The sequence below is a fragment of the Megalobrama amblycephala genome, linkage group LG21 (genome assembly GCF_018812025.1).
Source record: "Megalobrama amblycephala isolate DHTTF-2021 linkage group LG21, ASM1881202v1, whole genome shotgun sequence".
In the NCBI taxonomy this organism is placed as follows: Eukaryota; Metazoa; Chordata; class Actinopteri; order Cypriniformes; family Xenocyprididae; genus Megalobrama; species Megalobrama amblycephala.
In genome coordinates this window covers 17,739,200-17,760,870 of record NC_063064.1, presented here as the reverse complement: position 1 = coordinate 17,760,870, position 21,671 = coordinate 17,739,200, and the positions used below count along the sequence as shown (strand labels likewise).

Here is a 21,671-nt window from a genome sequence, read left to right as displayed (position 1 = left end):
GAAAGCAACTTCCATTTTTCTCAGTGATATTTAGCACTTCAGTTCATCAGGAAGTTACGATTTTGTTCTCTTCAGCTCACTGGGTGTAAACAGTGCTTTATTCGCAGATGTATTATGCAATATTATAAATTTGCGCACAAGTTAAATTCATAACTTTGGATGGAAAAATAGCTAATGGAAACCTCTTGTTTTTGTTTTTCAAACAAGTCACACAATTAACTGTTTAAATTAAGCAAGAACCAAACATTTTCAGTTATCTTGGCTTTATTTGAAATGAACTTTCATCAAGGACTTTACAAAAATCAAATCTTGATTAGAAAAAACAAGATGTTTCTAAACCTTATGGCCTCTAAATGAACACAAAAGATATTTGTCAGCCATTTAGTTCCCACAGCTCATAGAGCCAAAAAGCTGAATATGTTGATGTTTGATCAAAACTGCAGATTAAGTCATGACTTATTTTATATTGTGTATCTGGCAATATTGTACACTTCCTCAAGTGAGAAACAAGCCAATCAGATCTATCACAAAGACAATATATGTGGAAGGGGAAAAAAATATGTACGAACAATAAAAGATCAAGAAACAAAATTCAATAAGTAGGCTGTACATAAACTTTTTTTTTTTTAAACCACAGAACTTCTCTCAATGTCCAAGACCTGTAAGGACACTATGCGAGTGAAATTTTAACCTTACTGGTTTTGTAACCAACTTAAAAGGGAACAAAACAATTGTGACACAGCTTGCAGAACTGTTATTGTTGTCCAAAAGTTAAAAAGAGCAAGGCTGAAAAAGTTGAGTCTTCCAGGGATGATTGATCACCGGCGACTGGGCATAAGAAGCTGTGTAGCCTGCACTGACTCTGGGAAAAGGTTGTGGTATGTAGGAAGAGGGACATAAGCTGCTGTGATCATTTTACCTAAAATATAAAATGAAAACATGAGATGACAATTCAGACAATAATACAGATTGTAACTGTGGACTGATGAGTGAATGAACTATTTAGACAGAATTTAGAATTACCTCCAAACCAGCGTCCATGTAACGCACTGACCGCAGCCATGGCAGCAGGAATGGTGGGACACTTTACATAGACATTACCCTGACAAAAATAATAATAAAGTTTAGAATAACGAATTAAAATACAAAAGCTCCACATTTAGTACAGTAATTAGTGACAGTACAGTTTAAAGAAAGAGACATACTTCAGCGGATTTCTTGTCCACGTATATATGTATGACTCCGCCGTGTTTGTTGCACTCTTCAATGACATCATCCTGAATTTCGATTTCCCAACCAGGATCATTTTCTCTGCAAGAAAGCACTGCAATTAAAACTCGTGCAAAAGAAGCCTTTAACATTACTTTATCTACACAGATGTAGCTGTGATTTTCTCTTGCTACTTACGAGTTTGGATTGAACATGTTAGACAGCTGGAAACAGTGTGTTGCAATTGGTTGCGATGGTAGATTCAAAGCTTGGTTTGTGGGCACGTTGATGTTAAAACTCAATCCAGGGTTCATAGCAGCTGAAAGAAAAAAAGAAAAGAAAAAAATGTTAATGACACAGACCTTATTAAATTACAAAAAATAAATAAAAGACATGTATTTAACCCAAAAGACAAGGAACTGACCAGTAGCTGCAGCCATGGCTACCATGGAGCCACTCATCTGAAGGGCTTGTTGTGCAGCGGGTGGGATCTGCAGACCAGTACCTAACAGAAAACAAATTTTAAAATGCCACAATGCATTACTCACTTCATAACAGTAGAAAACCATTCATGTTAATACAGCAGATCATGGAGTACATCCTTACCTTCAGCCAGTCTGGCCATAAGTTGAAGCCTTCCCGTAGTTCCCAGATCAATACCGGTCCTCTCCAGCTCATCATTGTCCAGGAAGGAGCTGGCGGTGGAGGCATCAGTGCGTTCCGTCACATGTCCCACTTTCATCGGTCTGCCAGCCAACTCAAAGCCATTAAGCTGTTCCAGAGCCTTCTTAGCACATTCGGCATCAGCAAACTGTGAAGAAAGAGGAAAGCTAATCAGCTCTTGAGAAGATGCATAACCCCTTCTGGAGCTTGGCACCAACTATTTGTCTTGTAATGTCAGAAATTCTACACCTTTCACAAGACAACTTACCGTGATAAAGCCATATCCTTTAGATCGTCCGGTTTCACTGTCCATCATCAGTTGAATACTATCAATCTGTTTGAACGAGAAAAGATCAATATAAATAAAACTGTGATAATATAAAATGATCAAATAATAGACGGCAACATTTACCCTTCCAAATGGTTCAAAGATGCCTCTGAGCATGTCTTCTGTGATGTTGAAGTGTAATGAGCCAACATACAGTCTCATAGGTCCTGAACTGCCCTTCTGTAAGTTGTTGGCCAATGCAGCTGCTCTGTTTTTCTCAGCCTGGTAATCAAACATCATTTCCAATTAGAATATGATCACATCTACAACCAAATACTGCAAATTCTTTCACATTCGGTGACCGTGTTACCTGTGAAGCCTGGACAATGATCGGTACTCCGAGAAGTCTTTGACCGGATAGGCCTATTGCCAAAGGTACAGAGGTGGCATCTACAAACTCAATGTAAGCAATTCCTTTGGATCTTCTGGAGTTTCTGTCAGAGATGATTCGCACATCTCGCACCTTTCAAAAAGAACAAATGAAATTAGAGGCGTCTATCCAAATCCAACGTAGAACAGGCAACAGAGGTAGAAATGTTCAAAGTATAGACAAACAGACTTTTCCCACTGCAGAAAAGAATTCCTCCAGGTCTCGTGGTCGGATTCTAGCTGCCAGCTGCATGCAGAACACTGTGCGCGCATCCCTTTCCTCTGGGGTGAGATTATCAATAGGCTGTCTGTTGGCAAAACAAAACAAACAAGCAACGAATGACTATAATCAGCAAAGAATTCCGTTGGGGAAAACATTGTCAAGGGTGAAATAAACTTACCTTATAGGGCTTTTGTCTTTCTTGAAAGGACTGCGGCTTCTAGACCTTCTACGGCTGAGAGAGAATTACAGTGAGTGCTTTTGGAAAGACTTTCCATGTCTGACTCATACACAACTACCCACACACACAACAAAAATAGTATCATAGAAACCTTAGTTTGATGACAGGTGGTGGGCCAGTCTTCCCCCTGGGACCACCGTTAAATTTCAGGCCAGAACTGTGATTTAAAAACAAGGTTTTCAAGGTTTTTAATCTCAGTAGCTACGACTAGTCGCTCTACTGCTAGTTCTAAATATATACTGCAAGCTTCAATGGGGAACACAAGGGTAAATGTTGTACACATTACAACAAATGCCTTGTTTTGGGGGACTCTACTCATCTTCTCTGCTGATTCACAACAGATATAAATCGGGATGGCAGCTAAACTCCTCTGCATACTTAGTAATTGTTCTCTGGAAGACATTTTCACACTCATCAGGAGCACTGTGGGAATGTTTTACTTCAGGTTAACATGCTCACTATGGTAAAAAGACACATTCGAAGAGCACTACATCTGAGCTGTGTGGACGCTTGACACGAAGATTAAAAGACGGCTACGTACAATGGAGCTCTGTAGCGACCGCCACGCTCCCTGCTCCTGGAACGGCTGCGGCGTCTCTCCCTGCTGCGGCTGCGCTTCCGCTCTCTGCTGCGGCTCCTCCTGTGGTCATGACTCTTCTTGCGATCGCGACTCCTGCTTCTTTTCCTCTCCCGACTCCTGCTGCGACTCTTGCTCTTCTTTTTCCTTTCGATTCAAAAGTTAGGTTAGTAAAATATTGAGAGCACATTTTGCAAGACAAACTAAAAGAGTTCGAAAAATGGAAAACTTACTTCTTGCTCCGCTCCTCGTGCCCATTGGTACTTATGGACTTGTTGTCATCCTAAGCAGGGTCGATAGAAGACAGCATGAGGAGGACGGCGAAACATTTCAAGTCGTAAGGATAAAGAAGGGATGGGAACAAAAGAGAATATGATATGATCATTAAATAGGGAGTTCATTAAAGGGTTTGTGTGGGAGGACGACAAATACAAAGGGGACCTTTTAGAAAGAAACCAACCACATGGCTGCCAATGTCGTTCTTCCTTACTAGTGCTTGCATTACTTGTGTAAGACGGCCAAAAAATAAAAATCAAGTGCTATTGCTATGCTGGGTATGTAAAACAAAAAAGCATTTTTTTTTTTTTTTTATACACTTCATTCATCAAGCAGCCCAATAGGTTCAGTACCAAGGCTATCTGAGCCTAAGACCCAAAGTGGCAACGCTAGCAGCCAGCCACTAAACGAGCTCCAGTGGTGGATGCCATTCCAGTGATCTTCACCCCAATTGCCTTCTTGGATTGAAAGAGCTCGATGCCACCTCAGTCACACATCTCGCCCTGAAGCAAACAGGGATTCACACGGCTTAGTAATAGCGACTCCCACAGACCATCTAAAGTTGAGTTGATCTTTTGTTGTTGTTAAGAGGCTAGATATTTTACAAGATAAATGTATTTTACGGTGAACGTTATGACATTAAATGCTGAGCCCCATCAATTCCTGTTTGTAAACCCGCAGAATTACAATTTCTAAGTATTATTAAATGTCAGCAGCATGCATAAACTTTTTTTTTTTTTTTTTTTTTTACCAAAACAGATGACATTTACAGTATATTAATCTGTTTATTTTCAAAGCGATGAATAGAGAATAAGGAGACTCTGTGGATTTGCTTGAGTATGTCAACTCCAGGATTTCTGCACTGAGGATTATGACATTTTAAGCCAATATGTTTTCAGTGATTACCTGCCATATATTTATATTGTAAGACATGCAAACTAGTTCTAGTCATTTTGGAAGTAAACTTCCTTATGACAAAAATATGGAGCTAAGAATACCATGCATACAATAACATATATACAGTCTCCACAGAGTTCATACCAGCTTTTATGTGCATCCACTGCATTTATTCTGGCGGTACCTATTTATCATTTTGCCTATATATTTCAACCAAGGGTACCACAGTACATCAATATATTGGGCAATTACTACCTTCATTTTTTTGACAGTTCACACTGGAATTCATGGGAGTAGAGGTGAGATATAGGCAAGTCTACAAAAAGAGATAGATGGGCAATTTATTCATTGAAACCACTATGACAGAAACATTAAAGTTATTGATCTGACAATAAAGACTTAAAGAAAACACGACTGGTTAGCAGTTTCAAATGAAAGTTAAACAGATTCCTGACCGAGTTTATTTACTTGCATTAACACCCACCTTTTTATATGGAGCCTCTAGCATTGCTTCGATGTCCAAATCATCGGCCATGTTGTTGTTGTTGATCTGCAGGCAAGAAAAACCGTATTTTAAGTGATGTTTTAATGTTAAACTTTAACATAAAACTTATATTCTAAATTACAACACATCTATGACTCTAAACTATATGTTTGAAAAAGCACTTTAAACTCACACCGTATATTTCTGATTTACGGACATGCGTGACTAGACGTGGACGGGTTCATGAAACGTTTCTCTCAAATACAATCGCTAACTGTCTCGTTATTAATCATATTTTGGACACATTCAGACAACATAAGCACATATAACGGCCTTACATGTACGTTTGGATGTTATTTGTTCACATCCTTCGTATTGTCGGTAGAGAATTTTGAAGAATGCTTTGTTAGCTTGTTAGCTAACGTTACCTAGCTAAAGTCGTTTTGTTTTTGAAAACATGCGGAAACTACCCACCCTAGATGTCGTAAATACACGAATTAAATACCTTTAATATCAACGGGATCATCATATGACACATAACAAGTTGATATTGTTCTGATTGTTCTTATAAATAGATCCAAACAATAAGTAGACATTAGCCTTTCCGTCTTACCTTAGACACTGCGGCCTACAGAGCTTTACAATCCTGACTCCACGAACGAGCGCTAAAACCCGGATCTACCGTCTGCTCCGGCTTCACTTGCAACCCCCAGGCGTTTAGAATGAATCCACACAAACCTAAAAAACACAACTGTATTAATCCAAAACGTAATCGATTCAACTAATAGTAGTCAGTCACAAGGCGCGTGCAGCGGTTATAAACGACAAGCTGACTGGCGGCAAACAGCCACTGCGCGTGCACGTGTCGTTCTTGTTGCATAAGAAGAGATGCGCCAAACTGCCCACCAGAGGGAACTCGTGTTACACACTGACAACGGAAGCGTGAACTGGAAATACAGTAAAGTGACAATAAATTACACACATACAGACACACCCATTAACACACCCTGAAACTTTCATTTTAATGACTACACCTTAGCCGCAGCCCCACCCCTTCAAGCTAAATTTGCCATATGGCAACTTTAATAAAAAATAATTTGAATAAAGTCTATCTATCTATCTATCTAGACCACCAAGAGTCTGGAATAGGCCTAATGTGATCTTTAAGGCACCAAACCACAAAGTGTGGGGGTACAAAGAAGAAAAACAAACAATGACTTAGACTTATTTTTAAAAGACAAAACAGTGTAATCCCTTTAGTACATTAAAAATTAACCAGGGGGAAAAAAAACTGCTGCTCTTTTCCTCTCTCAGGCCTTCAAGTCAGTGTCGCTCAGTTGACTATTTTACACCATACCTCTGAGACCGCTTAGTCAGACAGTGAACCAGAACAATAACAAATATACCATGAGAAGCAGGCCTATACAATCAAAAATATAAAGTAACAAATTCATTACTCATCTTTTTGATGAGCAAAAAAAAATATGACCCCACATTTTTCTTGGTTTAATCTCATTCTTTCCATTGACTCTCACCACAGCTTGCTTGATGTTCTGCTGACTGCCAACTTTCCGTAATTAGCTCTCTCTCCCCGTGCTCACAGTGAGGCAGAGTGCAGCCAAATGTAAATCTCTCCAGAGGCTTTCCACAGTATGAACATGACACACATCTGGAGGACGCCGGATACTTGACACGTTACAAGAACCAGCCAGTGCGACCGGTGCAGGACCATTCGTCTTCCTGTATGCACTGCCACCTCCTTGGCCTTATTCACTTTTTCCATTCTGCTCTCCCTCTCTCTTTCCCTGTTCGTTTTTTACTGCATGGCTCTGGTGAATGAAGCCCCTTTAATCTCATGTCAGACGCTTAATGCACAGTTATTTTTGGTATTTGGAGAAAACTTCCACTTGTTATGAAAGAAAGAAACAGCCTTGCATGTGTTTCAACCACAAACATACCTGCTGGGTATGTGCAGAAGTTAATTGTTACTTTGTAAAAAAGCTTGGGAGATGAATCATAGTTCAAAGCAGTTTAGAAAATGGTACATCTGAACTGAAGACGGCACCAAATGTTGGTTAGTTTCAACATTTTTCAAATGTTAGCTAAGTGCATGACTATACTAGCAAAAAAAATCTTATAACATTCACAGAAAGACAACAAAAGATGTTGATTTGCGTGTGATCTGCATGTGTAGGCTGTATTAGCTGGGGGAAAGGTTGAGTGTGGAGTGGAGCATTCTTTCCATTACCCAGACCAAATCAATGCACTGAGCTCCCAGCCAGAACGCCACATCCCCTCCCCCACTCCAGTGGTGACAAGGGGGCCAGTGGAAAGAGCTGACCCAGGCGCAGCACACTGGCCTAATTGCAGTTCTGGCCTCCTGCTTCTTTTCCTGGTGCTGAACAGTGGTTGCCCCAGCGCATGTCCTCCCCATGCGGATAAAATACTCAACCACATGGACAAGGGAGCAGCACAAGCCTATTGGATGTTAAAGGGATAGTTCACCCAAAAACTTTTATTTTTCTGTGATACACAAAAGAAGATATTTTGAAAAAAATGTCTATACAATGAAAGTCAATGGGGTCCAGATTTGGAACAACATGAGGGTGAGAAAATGATGGGAGAATTTTCAAGGGATATTCTACCCAAAAATGAAAATTCTGTCATCATTTACTTACCCTCATGCCATTCCAAACCTGCATATCGTTCTTCTGCTGAACATAAAAGAATATATTTTGAAGAACGTTGACAACCAAACAGTTTCTGTTACCAGTGACTTCCACAGAGGAAAGAAATTAATACAGGTTTGGAACGACATGAGAGTGAGTAAATGATGACAGAATTTTCATTCTTGGGTTTTTAAGCATGTGTCAAAATATAAAACAACAGTATGTAAAAGTAACAACAGTTGGAGGAATATCTTTATGGAAAGATGGACACAAATCAAATCTACTCCAAGAGTAAACTTTTTTTTTTTTTGCATTGGCGACCCTCAATTGACAGTGTAACTTTATCCATGCGGCTTAATTGGCATCTGGGAAATCTACCATCAATAAACTTGACATTGATGTCTTTGTGTAAAATGGCATTCTTGGTCATTTTGGGGGCTGAATTTGCAAATAATGACTTTGGGTTCTATCTATATCTTTTTTTTGGACATCTTTTTTGTCTCAGTAAAAATAACATCAAAATAATACCATTCAGGCATTGCAACTCCACAATGGATACAAGCATTATTTTGGAGATCAGATCAACATTTCTTAAAGTTGCATTGCTCTTCTCATGCATTAACTTTGAGTAGGTATAATCAATAAGGCGTGATGGTTTTCGGTTACATTGCTTTTATGTTTGGAATATATCTGACCTCATATCTGACCCATCCATTGAACATACTCTAAAAATTAGCATTTGAGAGAAGTAATCTGCTTAAGAGCTTTAAGTGGAGCACTAAACTGTCATCATACACAGAGGGACTGACCATGGCATTTCATTGTGGTCCTTTGTTAACTTTGTTCCAGTGATTGGATTTCACTGATTGTTTCCATATTGTTGTAGAAAAGCCCTCTGAGCCCCTCGATTGTATGAGAACAACGATAATACAGGGGTGTTCTGGATTACATACACTGCAATCTGGATATTTTTTCACAAGTAACAGTAGGAGATCCAAGGTGAGGCTATGGAACATGAACAGATACTTATGAACATTAGTGCACCTTATGGATGAAACAAACCTCTTTTTAGCCAATTTTTAAAAAATGATCAAAAATGGAAGACTTATGACAACAAAATATGACAACTCATTCTGAAAGACGGACTGGGTGATAATTGAAAAAAAGCAGAAAATCAAAACACAGATTGGGATTTATTAAAAAAAAACATTTAAAGTTATTATGTCTGCATTCATGCAAAGCATAACTGTATTTACATATTTCATAGCCATTTATTATTATACAAATTCTGGAAAATAAATATTTACAAACCAACAACATCAAGTTGTACAAAAACATTTTCCCAGTGCCTAAAAAAAAAAAAAAAAAACATTTAGAGAGAAATAGCCTGTAAACCATTATTTTCATAAGTTCTGGCAAAAATATCTGACACCTTATAATGTTTACTGACCAACTGAGTTTACTGACCAACTACCTCATTCAAATAAACTGCAAAAGGCTTATGGAGGATATTCACATGCCCTTTTTAAATGATGATTGACATGTCTAAAATGTTTTTGCTTTATTAGAATAAACTTATAGTAAAAAAAAAACATTGGTCTCAGCTGTCTCTCCTTTAACTTTTCCAACGGCTTGTGCCTATCTCATAGCAAATGACTTTCAGTGTATACAAAATACTTTTCTTTTCTTTTTTTTTTTTTTTTTAGAAAAAACAAGGTGAATTATCAATTTTATTAGAAAAAAAACAAACAAACAAACAACAATGAATAATAAATATTGCTTGTTAATTATTTCTAACTAATATCTATTCAGTCTGATAAGGCAAACATTGATAAAATGTTCATTAAAAAAAAACAAAGACCACTTAATTGGTGATATACAGTAATAAACCTTTGGTTTAATTCAAACGACTATCAAAAAAAATTTGATCTATAGGACAGAACAATGAGCAAAACCTCAAGGTCTTCAGGGCAATCAGTAAAAAGGTTTTCAATACAATAATTCGATTTGAATGAATGAGTAAACAAACAAAAACAAAACATTTGAATTAATGTTCACCTTCAAAAGTGGACTTGTCAGAAAGTCAAATCCTCTTTTTGAACAGAAAACAAAGAAACCCAGAGTTCAAGGAATGAGAGCGATCTGTGGGTTCACAGCACTGCGAGGTCATGGCAGGACTTGGAGCGCACTTTCATGGCCATCTTCTTGTTGTTCTTGGCCACCAGTCGATCCAGGAAGCGTCTGGCCTTCTTGGTGATGCTCTCTTTTCGCTTGTAGACAGAGCGGCGGCGCTCATTGATCTCTTTGCTGTCTTTCCGCAGTCGGATCTGCCTCACGATGCCCTCAAAGAGCTCATGAACATTGTGGTGGAGGGAGGCGGAGGTTTCTATGAACTTGCAGTCGAACACCACGGCGCAAGCCCGACCCTCTGCCACAGAAGACCAGGGTTGTGTGAAACCATTGGCCTTACATCACATCACATCATGGCAGCCCTTCAGGCTTATGCATCTGCACCATGTCAAACAATTGTGCTTCAGGGGTTACGCTAGCTGCATTTACATGGACCCTAATAATCGGTTTGTAATCAGACTAGTTGCACAGTCGGAATTCTAAAAAAAAGTCACATGTAATCACGTAATTTGGAGTGAATTGGCTAAATCTGACTGAAATTTTAGTCGGATTGTAAAGACCCGTTCACACCAAGAACGATAACTATATTTGCGTCCACACAGTTTATTCTAAACTCACGCGCTGCGATTTCAAAGCGTGTACAACATGTTTTTGCTGTTCTTGTTGCATTTACACGGCTTTAACCAGCAGATGTCCTCAGCATGCTATGTTTCGAGTGAATAGCTAGTGTAATCGATCTAATCTAACAGTGAATTTAGCTGACAAAGTCAGCATAGTGGAATAAAACGCCTAGTCTTTTTCACTGCAACTTCAAAGGAAGACAATGTTGTTGAAAACTAGCGCTGGATACCTGAGGTAATTTTATGTTACACTGTTTGTCTGGCATAATGATCTCATCGTTAATACTTCTCACCGTTTATTCCGAGGGTATGACCGATTGTTTCCATATATCCATTTTCTTTAAAGTATCCTCGAAAAGGGGGTTTGATTTGTCAAACAGTGGTGACTTTTTCTGGACCTCGGCGGTTAACTTCTTCGCAATGTCGTCTGCCATTTTAAATGCCCGAGTACTTAAATTGGAATGGATTCTGATTGGCTGTCAGTGTTCATCATTCAACAGCTGGAAAAAATTGTTTCTCTATATCGATGGTGCAGACAGTGCTATTCTTTTATATTTAGAACAATTTTTAGAACTATATCTTTATCGTTATCTTTATAGTTATCGTTCTTGGTGTGAACGGGTCTTAAGGGAAGGTTTAAGCCTTTTCTAATCCATGTAAACACTTGGATTTATATCAGATTGAAAACTGACACTGGAAAACTGAGCATATGCAATAAAGTAGAAATGGCATAACGACATAAGATGAACAGAACGAGCTGTTGTTGTTAATATAGTGTCATAAACGTCTGTCGTGTCGTTCTAAAATTCTCATTCCACCTATCGTCTGTGAAATGCTGCAGGAGAATGCCGTACCAGCAGTCTTTGCTTCGGACTCTCATCCAAAGATGCCTTTGTTTTGGCCGACACCACGGAAGGGGCGTTTTTACTGCACGGCAAATCTTCATGTGCTTATCGTCTCTTAATCAAGACCCGAAATTGATAAATATTAAAGGTGCCATCGAACGTTTTTTTTTTTACATATAATATAAGTCTAAGGTGTCCCCTGAATGTGTCTGTGAAGTTTCAGCTCAAAATACCCCATAGATTTTTTTTAATTAATTTTTTCAACTGCCTATTTTGGGGCATCATTAAATATGAGCCAATTTATGCTGCTGCCCCTTTAATTCTCGTGCTCTCCGCCCACGGAGCTTGTGCTTGCCTTAAACAGTGCATAAAGTTTACACAGCTAATATAACCCTCAAATGGATCTTTACAAAGTGTTCGTCATGCATGCGTCGGATTATGCAAGTATTGTATACTGTTATATTGTTTACATTTGATTCTGAATGAATTTGAGGCTGTGCTCCGTGGCTAACGGCTAATGCTACACTGTTAAGTGGTTAAGATTTATAAAGAATGAAGTTGTGTTTATGAATTATACAGACTGCAAGTGTTTAATAATGAAAATAGCGACGACTCTTGTCTCCATGAATACAGTAATAACCGATGGTAACTTTAACCACATTTAACAGTACATTAGCAACATGCTAATGAAACATTTAGAAAGATAGTTTACAAATATCACTAAAAATATCATGTTATCATGGATCATGTCAGTTATTATCGCTCCATCTGCCATTTTTCGCTATTGTTCTTGCTTGCTTACCTTGTCTGATGATTCGGCTGTGCACATCCAGATGTTAATACTGCCTGCCCTTGTCTAATGCCTTTCATAATGTTGGGAACATGGGCTGGCATATGCAAATATTGGGGGCGTACACCCCGACTGTTACGTAACAGTTGCCTGTTCTTCAGAGGTCTTTTAAACAAATGAGATTTATATAAGAAGGAGGAAACAATGGAGTTTGTGACTCACTGTATGTCTTTTCCATGTACTGAACTCTTGTTATTTAACTATGCCAAGATAAATTCAATTTTTAATTCGAGGGCACCTTTAAGTCTGCATTTTAAAACAAAGAAAATAAGCGATAGCAGGATGATGGTTAGTATGTGCCGACAGCTGGAAACTGTATATTAACCTGATCACTTTATTTAGTATTCATGTAAACACTATGTTCGGATTCATCAATCTGAATAATTTCATTCCGATTGAAACAAAAAGTGTCCATGTAAACGTAGCTACTGTGACACACACTACGGTTCAAAAGTTTGAGGTTGGTAAGATTTTTGGTGTTTTTTAAGTCTCTTATGATCACCAAGGCTGCATATCTCAAAATACACTAAATTAAACAAACAATTTAAAATAACTGTTTTCTATTTGAATACATTTTAAAATGTAATTATTCCGGTGATGCAAAGCTGAATTTTCAGCATCATTACTCCAGTCTTCAGTGTCACATGATCCTTCAAAAATCATTCTAATATGCAGATTTGGTGCTCTATAAACACTTTATCCATGTTGAAATCAATTGTGCTGCTTAAAATTGTGTAAACCAGACTTTTTTTTTTGATGAATAGAAAGTTCAAATGAACAGCATTTATTTGAAATAGATTCTACTGTCACTTTTGATGGATTTATTGCATCCTTGCTTAATAAAAGTATTAATTTCTTCAAAACCCCCTCAAACTTTTGAACTGTAGTGCATAACATCCCACTATGATGTGTCTGTGTGCATGATACACATCAAAACTATTCTCACCTTCCACTGCCACCTCTCGAGAGCGCACTAAGTCACTTTTGTTGCCCACAAGGATAATGGGAATGTTTTCAGCCTGTCGGATGCGCCGCAGCTGGATTCGTAACTCCGATGCGCTCTCAAAGCTGCTGCGGTCTGTGATGGAGTAAACAATAACGTACGCATTCCCCACCTGCATGCAGTAATCCTGAACCCACTTCTCATCTTCCTCCTAGGGGATCAAAAAAACACTTTAAATGGATCGTAGAAACAAATTGTCATTATTTACTCACCCTCATATGAATCAAAACCTGTCATTTTCTATAATGGAATATATTTTTTTTACTGAAGACATTTTTACTAGTAATTTTTTTCCAATATGATGACAGTCAATTGAGGCTTTCAAGCTTATAATAGCGTATAATAATAAAAATTCAAATAAATGCTGTTCTTTAGAACTTTCAATTAAGAATCCTGAAAAAAAATTGTAATAGTCTCTACAAAAAAATAGCAAGCAGCACAACTGATTTTAAGATTTCTTGAGCACCAGATCATCATATTAGAATGATTTCTGAAGGATCATGTGACACTGAAGACTGGAGTAATGATGCTGAAAATTCAGCTTTGCATCACTGGAATAAATTACATTTTTAAAATTAAAGTTATTTTAAATTCTAATAATAGTTCACAATAAAACTGCTTTTTACTGTATTTTTAATCCAATAAATTCAGCCTTAGTGAGCATAAAAAAAAAAAAAAAAACTGAACGGTAGTGTAAACCTCTTAAATAGACTTAAAATTACACCTGGAGTGCTCTATTTTGGAGAATTCTATTTACTGACATTTTATGTTGCTTTTTTGTTGTCGTTTTTGAGCTTCACAAGAAGTCAAAAAGGTTTGGAATGACATGAGGGTAATTAAACAATGACAGCTTTCATTTCAGGATGAACTATCCCTTTAAACACTTGCGCATATACTGAGGGATGAACAACAAACAATTTAAAGCTGTGCATTGTAACATTTACAGAATTTATCACTGTAAACAATTCTTGAGTCCAGCAAAGTCTAGTTACCAGACAGACCTCACAGAGGAGAGTCATCGATAGCGGTGTAATTAGGCCCTAGAGCGATCATTGTACTTGTGTGGTCAGCAGCAGGGGCCAGCTGTATGATGCTTGCTCACTGCAGGGCATCGCTCAATGGAGTTTAGCCACTGGCAGTGAGTGGCCATGCTTTTTCCACACCATTGCACAAAGGGCATTATGGCCCTGTAGGTGAGACTTATGTCTACAAAGCAAAGACTCACGGCTGACAGACACATGTAACCCCCTGAAGATGAAATGCCTCCAGATTTTCCTTTATTTACATCTGGTAATTCATCAAGTAGGTTACTGAGGTCGATTGTGTTGAGACATATTGATGCATTATGTTTGCATACCTGTTTTTCTGTTTCCCACGTATCCATCACGACTAGGGTTGTCTCCTCCCCATCCACCGTAAGGGTTCTCTCATATGTATCCTCTAAAGAAACATGCAAAACTGCATTTTCAGTCTATTCGGCACATAAAGTAACTTCCAAAATATCAATGACATCAATCTGACATCCAAAACAGCATTGGCAACTAAGAATAGATGCTACAACTAGGTCAAGGTCTCATTTGTTAACATTATTTAATGCATTAGCTAACACAAAATAACAATGAACAATGCATTTCAAAGCACATATTAATCTGTTAATGTGAGTTAGAAAAAAAAATTGTTCATTCTTCATGTTAGTTCAAACTTTTGATTTGAATAATGTATTATAAATGTTGAAATGAACATTAACTAAGATTAATAAATGCTTCAAAAGTATTGTTCATTCTTAGTTCATGTTAACTAATACAGTTAACAAATGAAACTTTATTGTACAGCGTTAACACAAGTGTTACAAAACTTTTACCACGGTTTTATTTTAATCAAAAATACTTCATACAACTACTTAAATACATATCTTCTATGATGAGCATGTTTTTAATTTCTAGTTCACAAGTCCACACACACAAATTATTAAAAGGGTGACATTATTAAAAAAGAAACCAGTTTGGCATAATCTACTATTTCTATATTATATTTATCAAATATTATATTTGATAAACGTTTGGCCACGAATCAATGTCATTAAGTCACATATCAGATAATTTGACCTTTTAATGACAAGGTATGATCAGTTCAGGTTGTGAAATGTCATGTGGTGCGACTTTCCAAAAACTTTAATATTTCATTTCATTTTGTAAAATCTTTACCTTGAAAAAAAAAAAAAAAAAATTGTATACAAGGTAAAAGGAAAATGTTATTTATTTAAAAATACTTTCCTTTCCTTTCTCATGGACACTAAAAAAAAAAATTGCTGCCATTAATGTGTTTGCGCGCAATACATTTGAACGGTGCTTTGTTATAATCACAAGCGTGAAAAATGCATGTGAAGTGGAATAGTGGAAAAATCACTGAGACGTGTCTGATAAACTGATCGCATAGCTAGTTTGACAAGAAGATAAAACACACTTTGCTCCAGTCTAGGTTGATACTGACCTTGTCTCATTTTTCCACTTTAAATCTACTTTTCAAGACCTCTACAAGATGTATTGCACTTAGCCAAGCTTGAAACATTTGAATTCACAGTAAAGAATAACATTGTCCTTAATCAACTTCATTGTCTTAAAACTTCATGTCAGTTAACATCTAAATGTTAAGGCCAGATCTAAAATATAATCCAGACATACCCTACAGAAAACAGTGTCCTCAACCGCCGAGGGCCAATGCACATTTCATCTTCACAGATATGATAACACTGTGCTAACTAAGGTGTATGCTAGCGCAATACATTCAAAACAAACATGTCACTCAACGAAAGCCAGTTAACATAGAATCAAGGAGAATTTATAGAAGCTTTAGAAGCCAGTGGGATAGAAAACTGACAGTAACATCTTGTATCTCAAATGAATTTGTAAATTGTAATGCCTTCTTTAGGTTTTAAAAGAAATTACTACTTTATTTATTTATTTATTAAAAAAAAATGATATTATTCAGCAAGGACACATTCAATTGATCACAAGTGACAGTAAAGATTTATAATGTTACATATAAATGCTGTTCTTTTGAACTTTCTATTCATTAATGAATCCTGAAAACAAAAATGTAAAATAATAATAAATGTTTCTTCAGCACATTAGAATGATTTCTGGAAGATCATGTGACACTGACGACTGGAGTGATAGCTGCTGAAAATTCAGCTTCGCCATCACAGAATAAATTACATTGGTAGCACTTTATTTTACAGTCCTGTTCCCCATTTACATACTATGTACTTGTTATAATAATTAATAACTGGGTAATAACTAGGTACTAACCCTGAATCTACCTCTAAACCTAACCTTAGCCCATGTAGTTACCTTATATTACCCTTAGGTAAGTACACTGTAAAATAAAGTGCAACCATGACAGTTTAGAAAGTATTACAACACTCAAATTAATTCATTACCCTTAATTTAATTAAAGAAAGTTAACACTTTAATTTAGTTCATTCAAAATAAATCAATTTAGTTCGACCAACACAATTTAGTTGGTTTAGGTCAAATTAATTTACTCTAGAATGTTTACCTTAGCTTTATTACTTTATTAGTAAAAACTAAATTGTTTTATGTTGGTCCAATTTAATTTAAGTAATTTACTGAGACTTAATTTTCTTGTTCAAACAAGCATTTCCTTCATCATTATACACAATGTATATAATGAACAAATAGAGTTGAGTGCCCAGCCTAATCACATTACAGAAACATCTCTAAATATCCAACTTAACTGAACATTAAACACTAACATAAACTACCAACATCTTTCTCTTTACTGAAAAACACATAAAATAAAATAACACTCAATTCCTAAATTTATTCTCCTAATGCAGTCCCTTGCAAAGCATGCTGGGAAGTACAGATCCACTGCCCAGTTAGTTGTCAACAAAAACGATTCATGTAGTTTTAACACAAATGAATTAACTTCAGTTTTAAATATATAAGGTAGATTGAGCACAATTAAATTAAGTTGTGACAAAATTTAAAAAAAGAGTTCCTTTAACTCATTTTAATCAATTAAACTGAACAAGAGGCTTTGAGTGAATAGAAAACAGCTTAAATTGTAATAATATTTAACAATATTACTGTTTTTACCACATTTTGATCTAATAAATTAATCCTTGGTGAGCATAAGATACTAAGACCGTAAGAGACTTCTCTTAAAAGGAGTAAAATCATTAATATGCAGATATAGGGTCATGCATTAGAGTAGCCTACTAATGTGTCTCCAGTGATACAAGAATCAATATACACACATCTGCCTGTCAATGAGATGATTATTTACAGGATGATGTTCTGCTCAGGTCAAAGCCAAAACAGCCACGAGACATGGGGTCATATGCCATTAGACAAAAACAACAACATGTAGGTCAACAGATCGCCTCTTGCACATATAATGCTTTCATAAAGGCATTTTGCATAGCTCAATGAATTAGAGAGACATAAATGTGTGTGCTGAATATTAAAGTCATTTAAACTGCTTTATACATAAGTCTCTGATGGACCGGTTTTGTGTCAGTCGAAATGGATTGTCTCACACCCTTGGGACACCAAGAGATGGACAGGACTGGAAAAATGGGACAGACAACACAACGGTGCTGACTTTAAATCAGTCCTGTGTTATAAGCAATGCATATATTCCAGCAAATTAAAGTGAAATTTTAACGTAACGTTTAATGTTTACACCACTGCAAAGCTTAAAGTCTGTGCTTAAAGGCATAAAACAGGCAGCAATGCTCTAGACAACAGCTGCTACACAAATCAATGTACTGTATGTACTGTTGTTTGCTCTGACTGATGTATTAATCAATATCGCCATACAATTAATGTTTCAGGATCAATCATGACGCGTGACAATCTGAGAGTGCAATCAATCAGACAGACCTAACAGTTTAGTCAAGGTTATTTTAGCCACTGAAATGCCATTTACAGTAGTGTGTCAATGCTATATTTATGGTTAAACAATAACATTCAGTTTATAAAATCGAAGGAATTGAACCGAACCTAATCAACTAAACTAATTTGATATGTTTTCATGAACAAAAACCATAGTATTTTGGATTGTATACCTCCAATGTGTTTGTGGGCATCCTTCTCTTGTATTCCAGCAAAAATGTTGGCAAGGCTTGACTTCCCCACGCCGTGATCCCCCAACAAAACCACACGATAAAGACACTCGCTTCCTGAGCTGTCCGACTCTGAGTCTGAAGACCAGTTGGCCCGAGAGTGGATGCTCTTGTCTCCAGGGTGGTAAGAGGCTGACTGGGCGAGAGGAGGGTGATACGGGTCAGCCGAGGGGTCTCTATTTCCCCGGCTCGCTTGACGAGAAGAGGGGATGGGAGTGCTCGCTCTTCTCCTCAGTGGTTCCTTTCCCTCTTTCTGTGTGTTGAGTGTCATCTTATAAACATAGGTATGCCTGAACAAAAAACAGTGACATTAATTATGATAGTAAAACAAACAGTCTGAGTATATTTTGTTACAGTTACCCTGAATATATATATATATATGTATATGTAGAGAGAGAGAGAGAGAGAGAGAGAGAGAGAGAGAGAGATTAATAAATTGTATGCATGAATGACGTTTAAAACATGTCAACTTGCCCCATCCTGAGAACAAAATTTTTCACAAAAATATGATCTTACTTTAAGTTTAAGTTTAGTTTAATTAGGCCTATTCTAATTAAGTGAACTTAGTGTTTGAAAGCAACATACACAACCACTGACAGTGAAAACAAACAATAGTCGAATTTGACTTTTGACTCTAAACATTAGTCTACTATAGTTACCGAAATCCTGCCACTGTGACAACTAGCCCCGGTGTCCTATGTATATTCATGCATTTTATTATATTTCATACATTATTAAACACAACAACTTAACAAAGCACGCATATTCCAACAAGAACATCTTTAGAAAGTGAAGTATACTCACAACCATGTCCGTAAATTAATGTTTTAAAGCACACAGGTTCTCAACTTCACGTCAATCCACAGAATGAAGTTCAAAGTGAATCAATCAGTTTGCTCGCAGTGGAGTTTGAGGTACCGGTTGCAGCGAAACGCTACACCGCTGCAGTCATGGCAACAGCCCGCCGAGTTCCACAACGCTTTTAAAAATTTAAGAGCGGAATGAAGCATTTCTCTCATTCTCTCGCGCTGTCTGTCACAGCCTCATTACCCGCAGCGCGCGGAATGGAACGCTCGGAAAAACATCGGTGAGTTCACATCTATGACCTTTTACTCACCTTTATCTCACCACACGCAAGTTTTAGGAGTCCAAAGCGCGACTTCTCAGTTCATCCTTTCACTTGTAGCGTTTGAGCGTCAGCCCTCAGCGCTGGGTCGGTGTGAAGTTGCATGTATCGTGTCTTTGTGATTAAACACAGGTGGGCTCCTGTTGCCAACTCAGCTCGAGCTCAGAGCGCGCGGAGCGGAGAAACGTGCTTTCTGTTTATATTACTCACATGATCCATAAACATAGCTCAACAAATGGGCCCTCGACTGTAGGTCTCGTGGGTCCTCGCTGAGCGTCTTTCAACATCACCCAGGGCCACGAAATGTTATAATGTGCCTTTTTAGCACCGTCCCACTCCATCTCCATGACGTCGATGTTCTGTCATTTCCTGCTTACAGCTGAGCTGAGATATCAAAAGTTATCAGAAGGTTCTCATTAGTTCAACTGCTTTGATGTAAAACGCATCTTGATTTAATGATGTCATCACTGGGAAGTCATGCAATGTGAAACCACACACATTGCATTTATTTTTCTTTGAGAGACAAACATCCACAGCTGTTTCTTTTCTTGGTGCTTATGCAATTGGATAATGAATGTTGCAATTTTATTGCATCTATTTAGTATTTTGTTTTTGTTTCTAAAATAAGTCTTATTTATTGGAAAAAGCATTCCAGCACTGGATACACATGGAAAAAAAAAAAAAAAAAAATCCAGAATCCTCTCAACAGTGAAATAGAAGGTTTATCCCCTGCTCAGATCACACAGTTGTTTTTTTACCAGGAATTTTTAATTCTCTGAGGCTCAGCTGAAACTTTTCCAACTGAAACAACAAAAGTAATCAAACTAGTCGCCCGTACACTGGGGTGCTGAAATCCATAACTGTTTACAGAGCAAGCCTTGTTCCCACACTTTGCTCAATTACATCAATGTCACACTACTGTTTCAAGATTTGCAAAATGGCTTTGAAATGCTCCATTTGCAAGATAAATAGTCTTATATGTCATGAAATAAGGCACTCACATGCTTTGAAGATTGACACTTTAAAGTGTAATTAACTGCGATAACATTTGCTTGCTGACTGGTACCAAACTCCAACATCGCATTCCCCGACATGGGAAGCAACATGGATGATTTATGTGCTTGGCAAACAATACAAAGTATAAGAAATAATTTGAGGATAATTTCGATAGTCCACTTTGACATTCTAAATTTGCAACTACATGTTAACTAACTCTCACTAATTTGCAGCTACATGTCAACTAACTCTCAGAGTATTTTTTTAGATTATAATGTTAGGTTTAGGGTTAGTAGAACAAGTGGACATGAATGTCTAAATTCACGGCAGTGATTGACAAGCCAGAGGGCCAATCGTTTACGCGATGATCGCGTAAACGATTGGCTGATGTTTTTAAGGCCCTACCTCGTGCACAGATGATGTATATTAATATTATTCCTTTCAGAGCACCTAATAAATAGTCTTTTATCAGTTAGTAAAGACAGTTTCAAGTAATATTGCAAAAATGTATAAAACAAAACATCACACTTTAGCACCTTAAAAAAAAGTGTTCTCTAAAAAATGGTGGCCTGTTATTCTGAAAGCATTTTACTTTTGTATTGTATTTTTTTTCTATGTGGTGTTTTTAACATGCTTTAAGTCAAACCATGTGCGAATTCATGTCAACTAAATTGCTGAGTATTTTCTCTCTTAAAACTGCAGTGAAAGAAAGTCTCAAACCCACAGTTTGAAATCTCTGGTGACCGTGATGTCACAAACTACCTTGTAACCAATCACGTCAATAGGCTTTAGCATATGATTAACAGTGAACAAGCAGGGGATTCTCAAGAGAAGCCAGGTTATCGCCATATATTTTTGTGTTGATATGAAATATCGTGAAGATTTAGCAATATAGTGGGTGTATGATGTATATTACGATGTTATGATGAACTATATGCTCTTCTGCACTGACGTTTTGAGTTGTTCAAAGCGTTTGTAAGGATACTGATTGTTAGAAGGCTGTCTGACTGATATGG

At 37.3% G+C, this 21,671-nt stretch overlaps 2 protein-coding genes across 9 annotated transcripts; both read right to left on the bottom strand.

The window, feature by feature from the left end:
* Window positions 1-246: 246 nt before the first annotated feature.
* Window positions 247-5,953, bottom strand: rbm39a (RNA binding motif protein 39a). Of its 4 annotated transcripts, none has more exons than XM_048173340.1 (17): window positions 5,878-5,953; window positions 5,265-5,330; window positions 3,841-3,890; window positions 3,572-3,754; window positions 3,367-3,453; window positions 3,122-3,187; window positions 2,971-3,024; window positions 2,760-2,877; window positions 2,511-2,663; window positions 2,285-2,422; window positions 2,141-2,206; window positions 1,816-2,020; window positions 1,634-1,714; window positions 1,408-1,528; window positions 1,206-1,311; window positions 1,024-1,102; window positions 247-919 (listed from the first exon to the last, which is right to left on the bottom strand). In XM_048173340.1, exons 2-17 carry the CDS (start codon window positions 5,313-5,315, stop codon window positions 819-821), a joined length of 1,659 nt encoding a protein of 552 aa, XP_048029297.1. In that variant the 5' UTR covers window positions 5,316-5,330; window positions 5,878-5,953; the 3' UTR covers window positions 247-818. The 4 variants fall into 4 exon arrangements, with proteins under 4 accessions (XP_048029297.1, XP_048029298.1, XP_048029299.1 ...); XM_048173341.1 differs by lacking the exon at window positions 5,878-5,953 and adding an exon at window positions 5,036-5,096; XM_048173342.1 differs by lacking the exon at window positions 3,367-3,453.
* On the bottom strand, window positions 3,840-20,064 carry rem1 (RAS (RAD and GEM)-like GTP-binding 1). Of its 5 annotated transcripts, none has more exons than XM_048173350.1 (8): window positions 19,651-20,064; window positions 18,477-18,823; window positions 14,739-14,821; window positions 13,325-13,532; window positions 5,878-10,361; window positions 5,265-5,330; window positions 4,237-5,096; window positions 3,840-3,890 (listed from the first exon to the last, which is right to left on the bottom strand). In XM_048173350.1, the coding sequence occupies exons 2-5, from the start codon at window positions 18,802-18,804 to the stop codon at window positions 10,084-10,086; spliced, it is 897 nt and encodes a 298-aa protein (XP_048029307.1). In that variant the 5' UTR covers window positions 18,805-18,823; window positions 19,651-20,064; the 3' UTR covers window positions 3,840-3,890; window positions 4,237-5,096; window positions 5,265-5,330; window positions 5,878-10,083. The 5 variants fall into 5 exon arrangements, with proteins under 5 accessions (XP_048029307.1, XP_048029308.1, XP_048029309.1 ...); XM_048173351.1 differs by having other exon boundaries at window positions 5,036-5,096; XM_048173352.1 differs by lacking the exon at window positions 4,237-5,096.
* Between the last annotated feature and the right edge of the window lie 1,607 nt (window positions 20,065-21,671).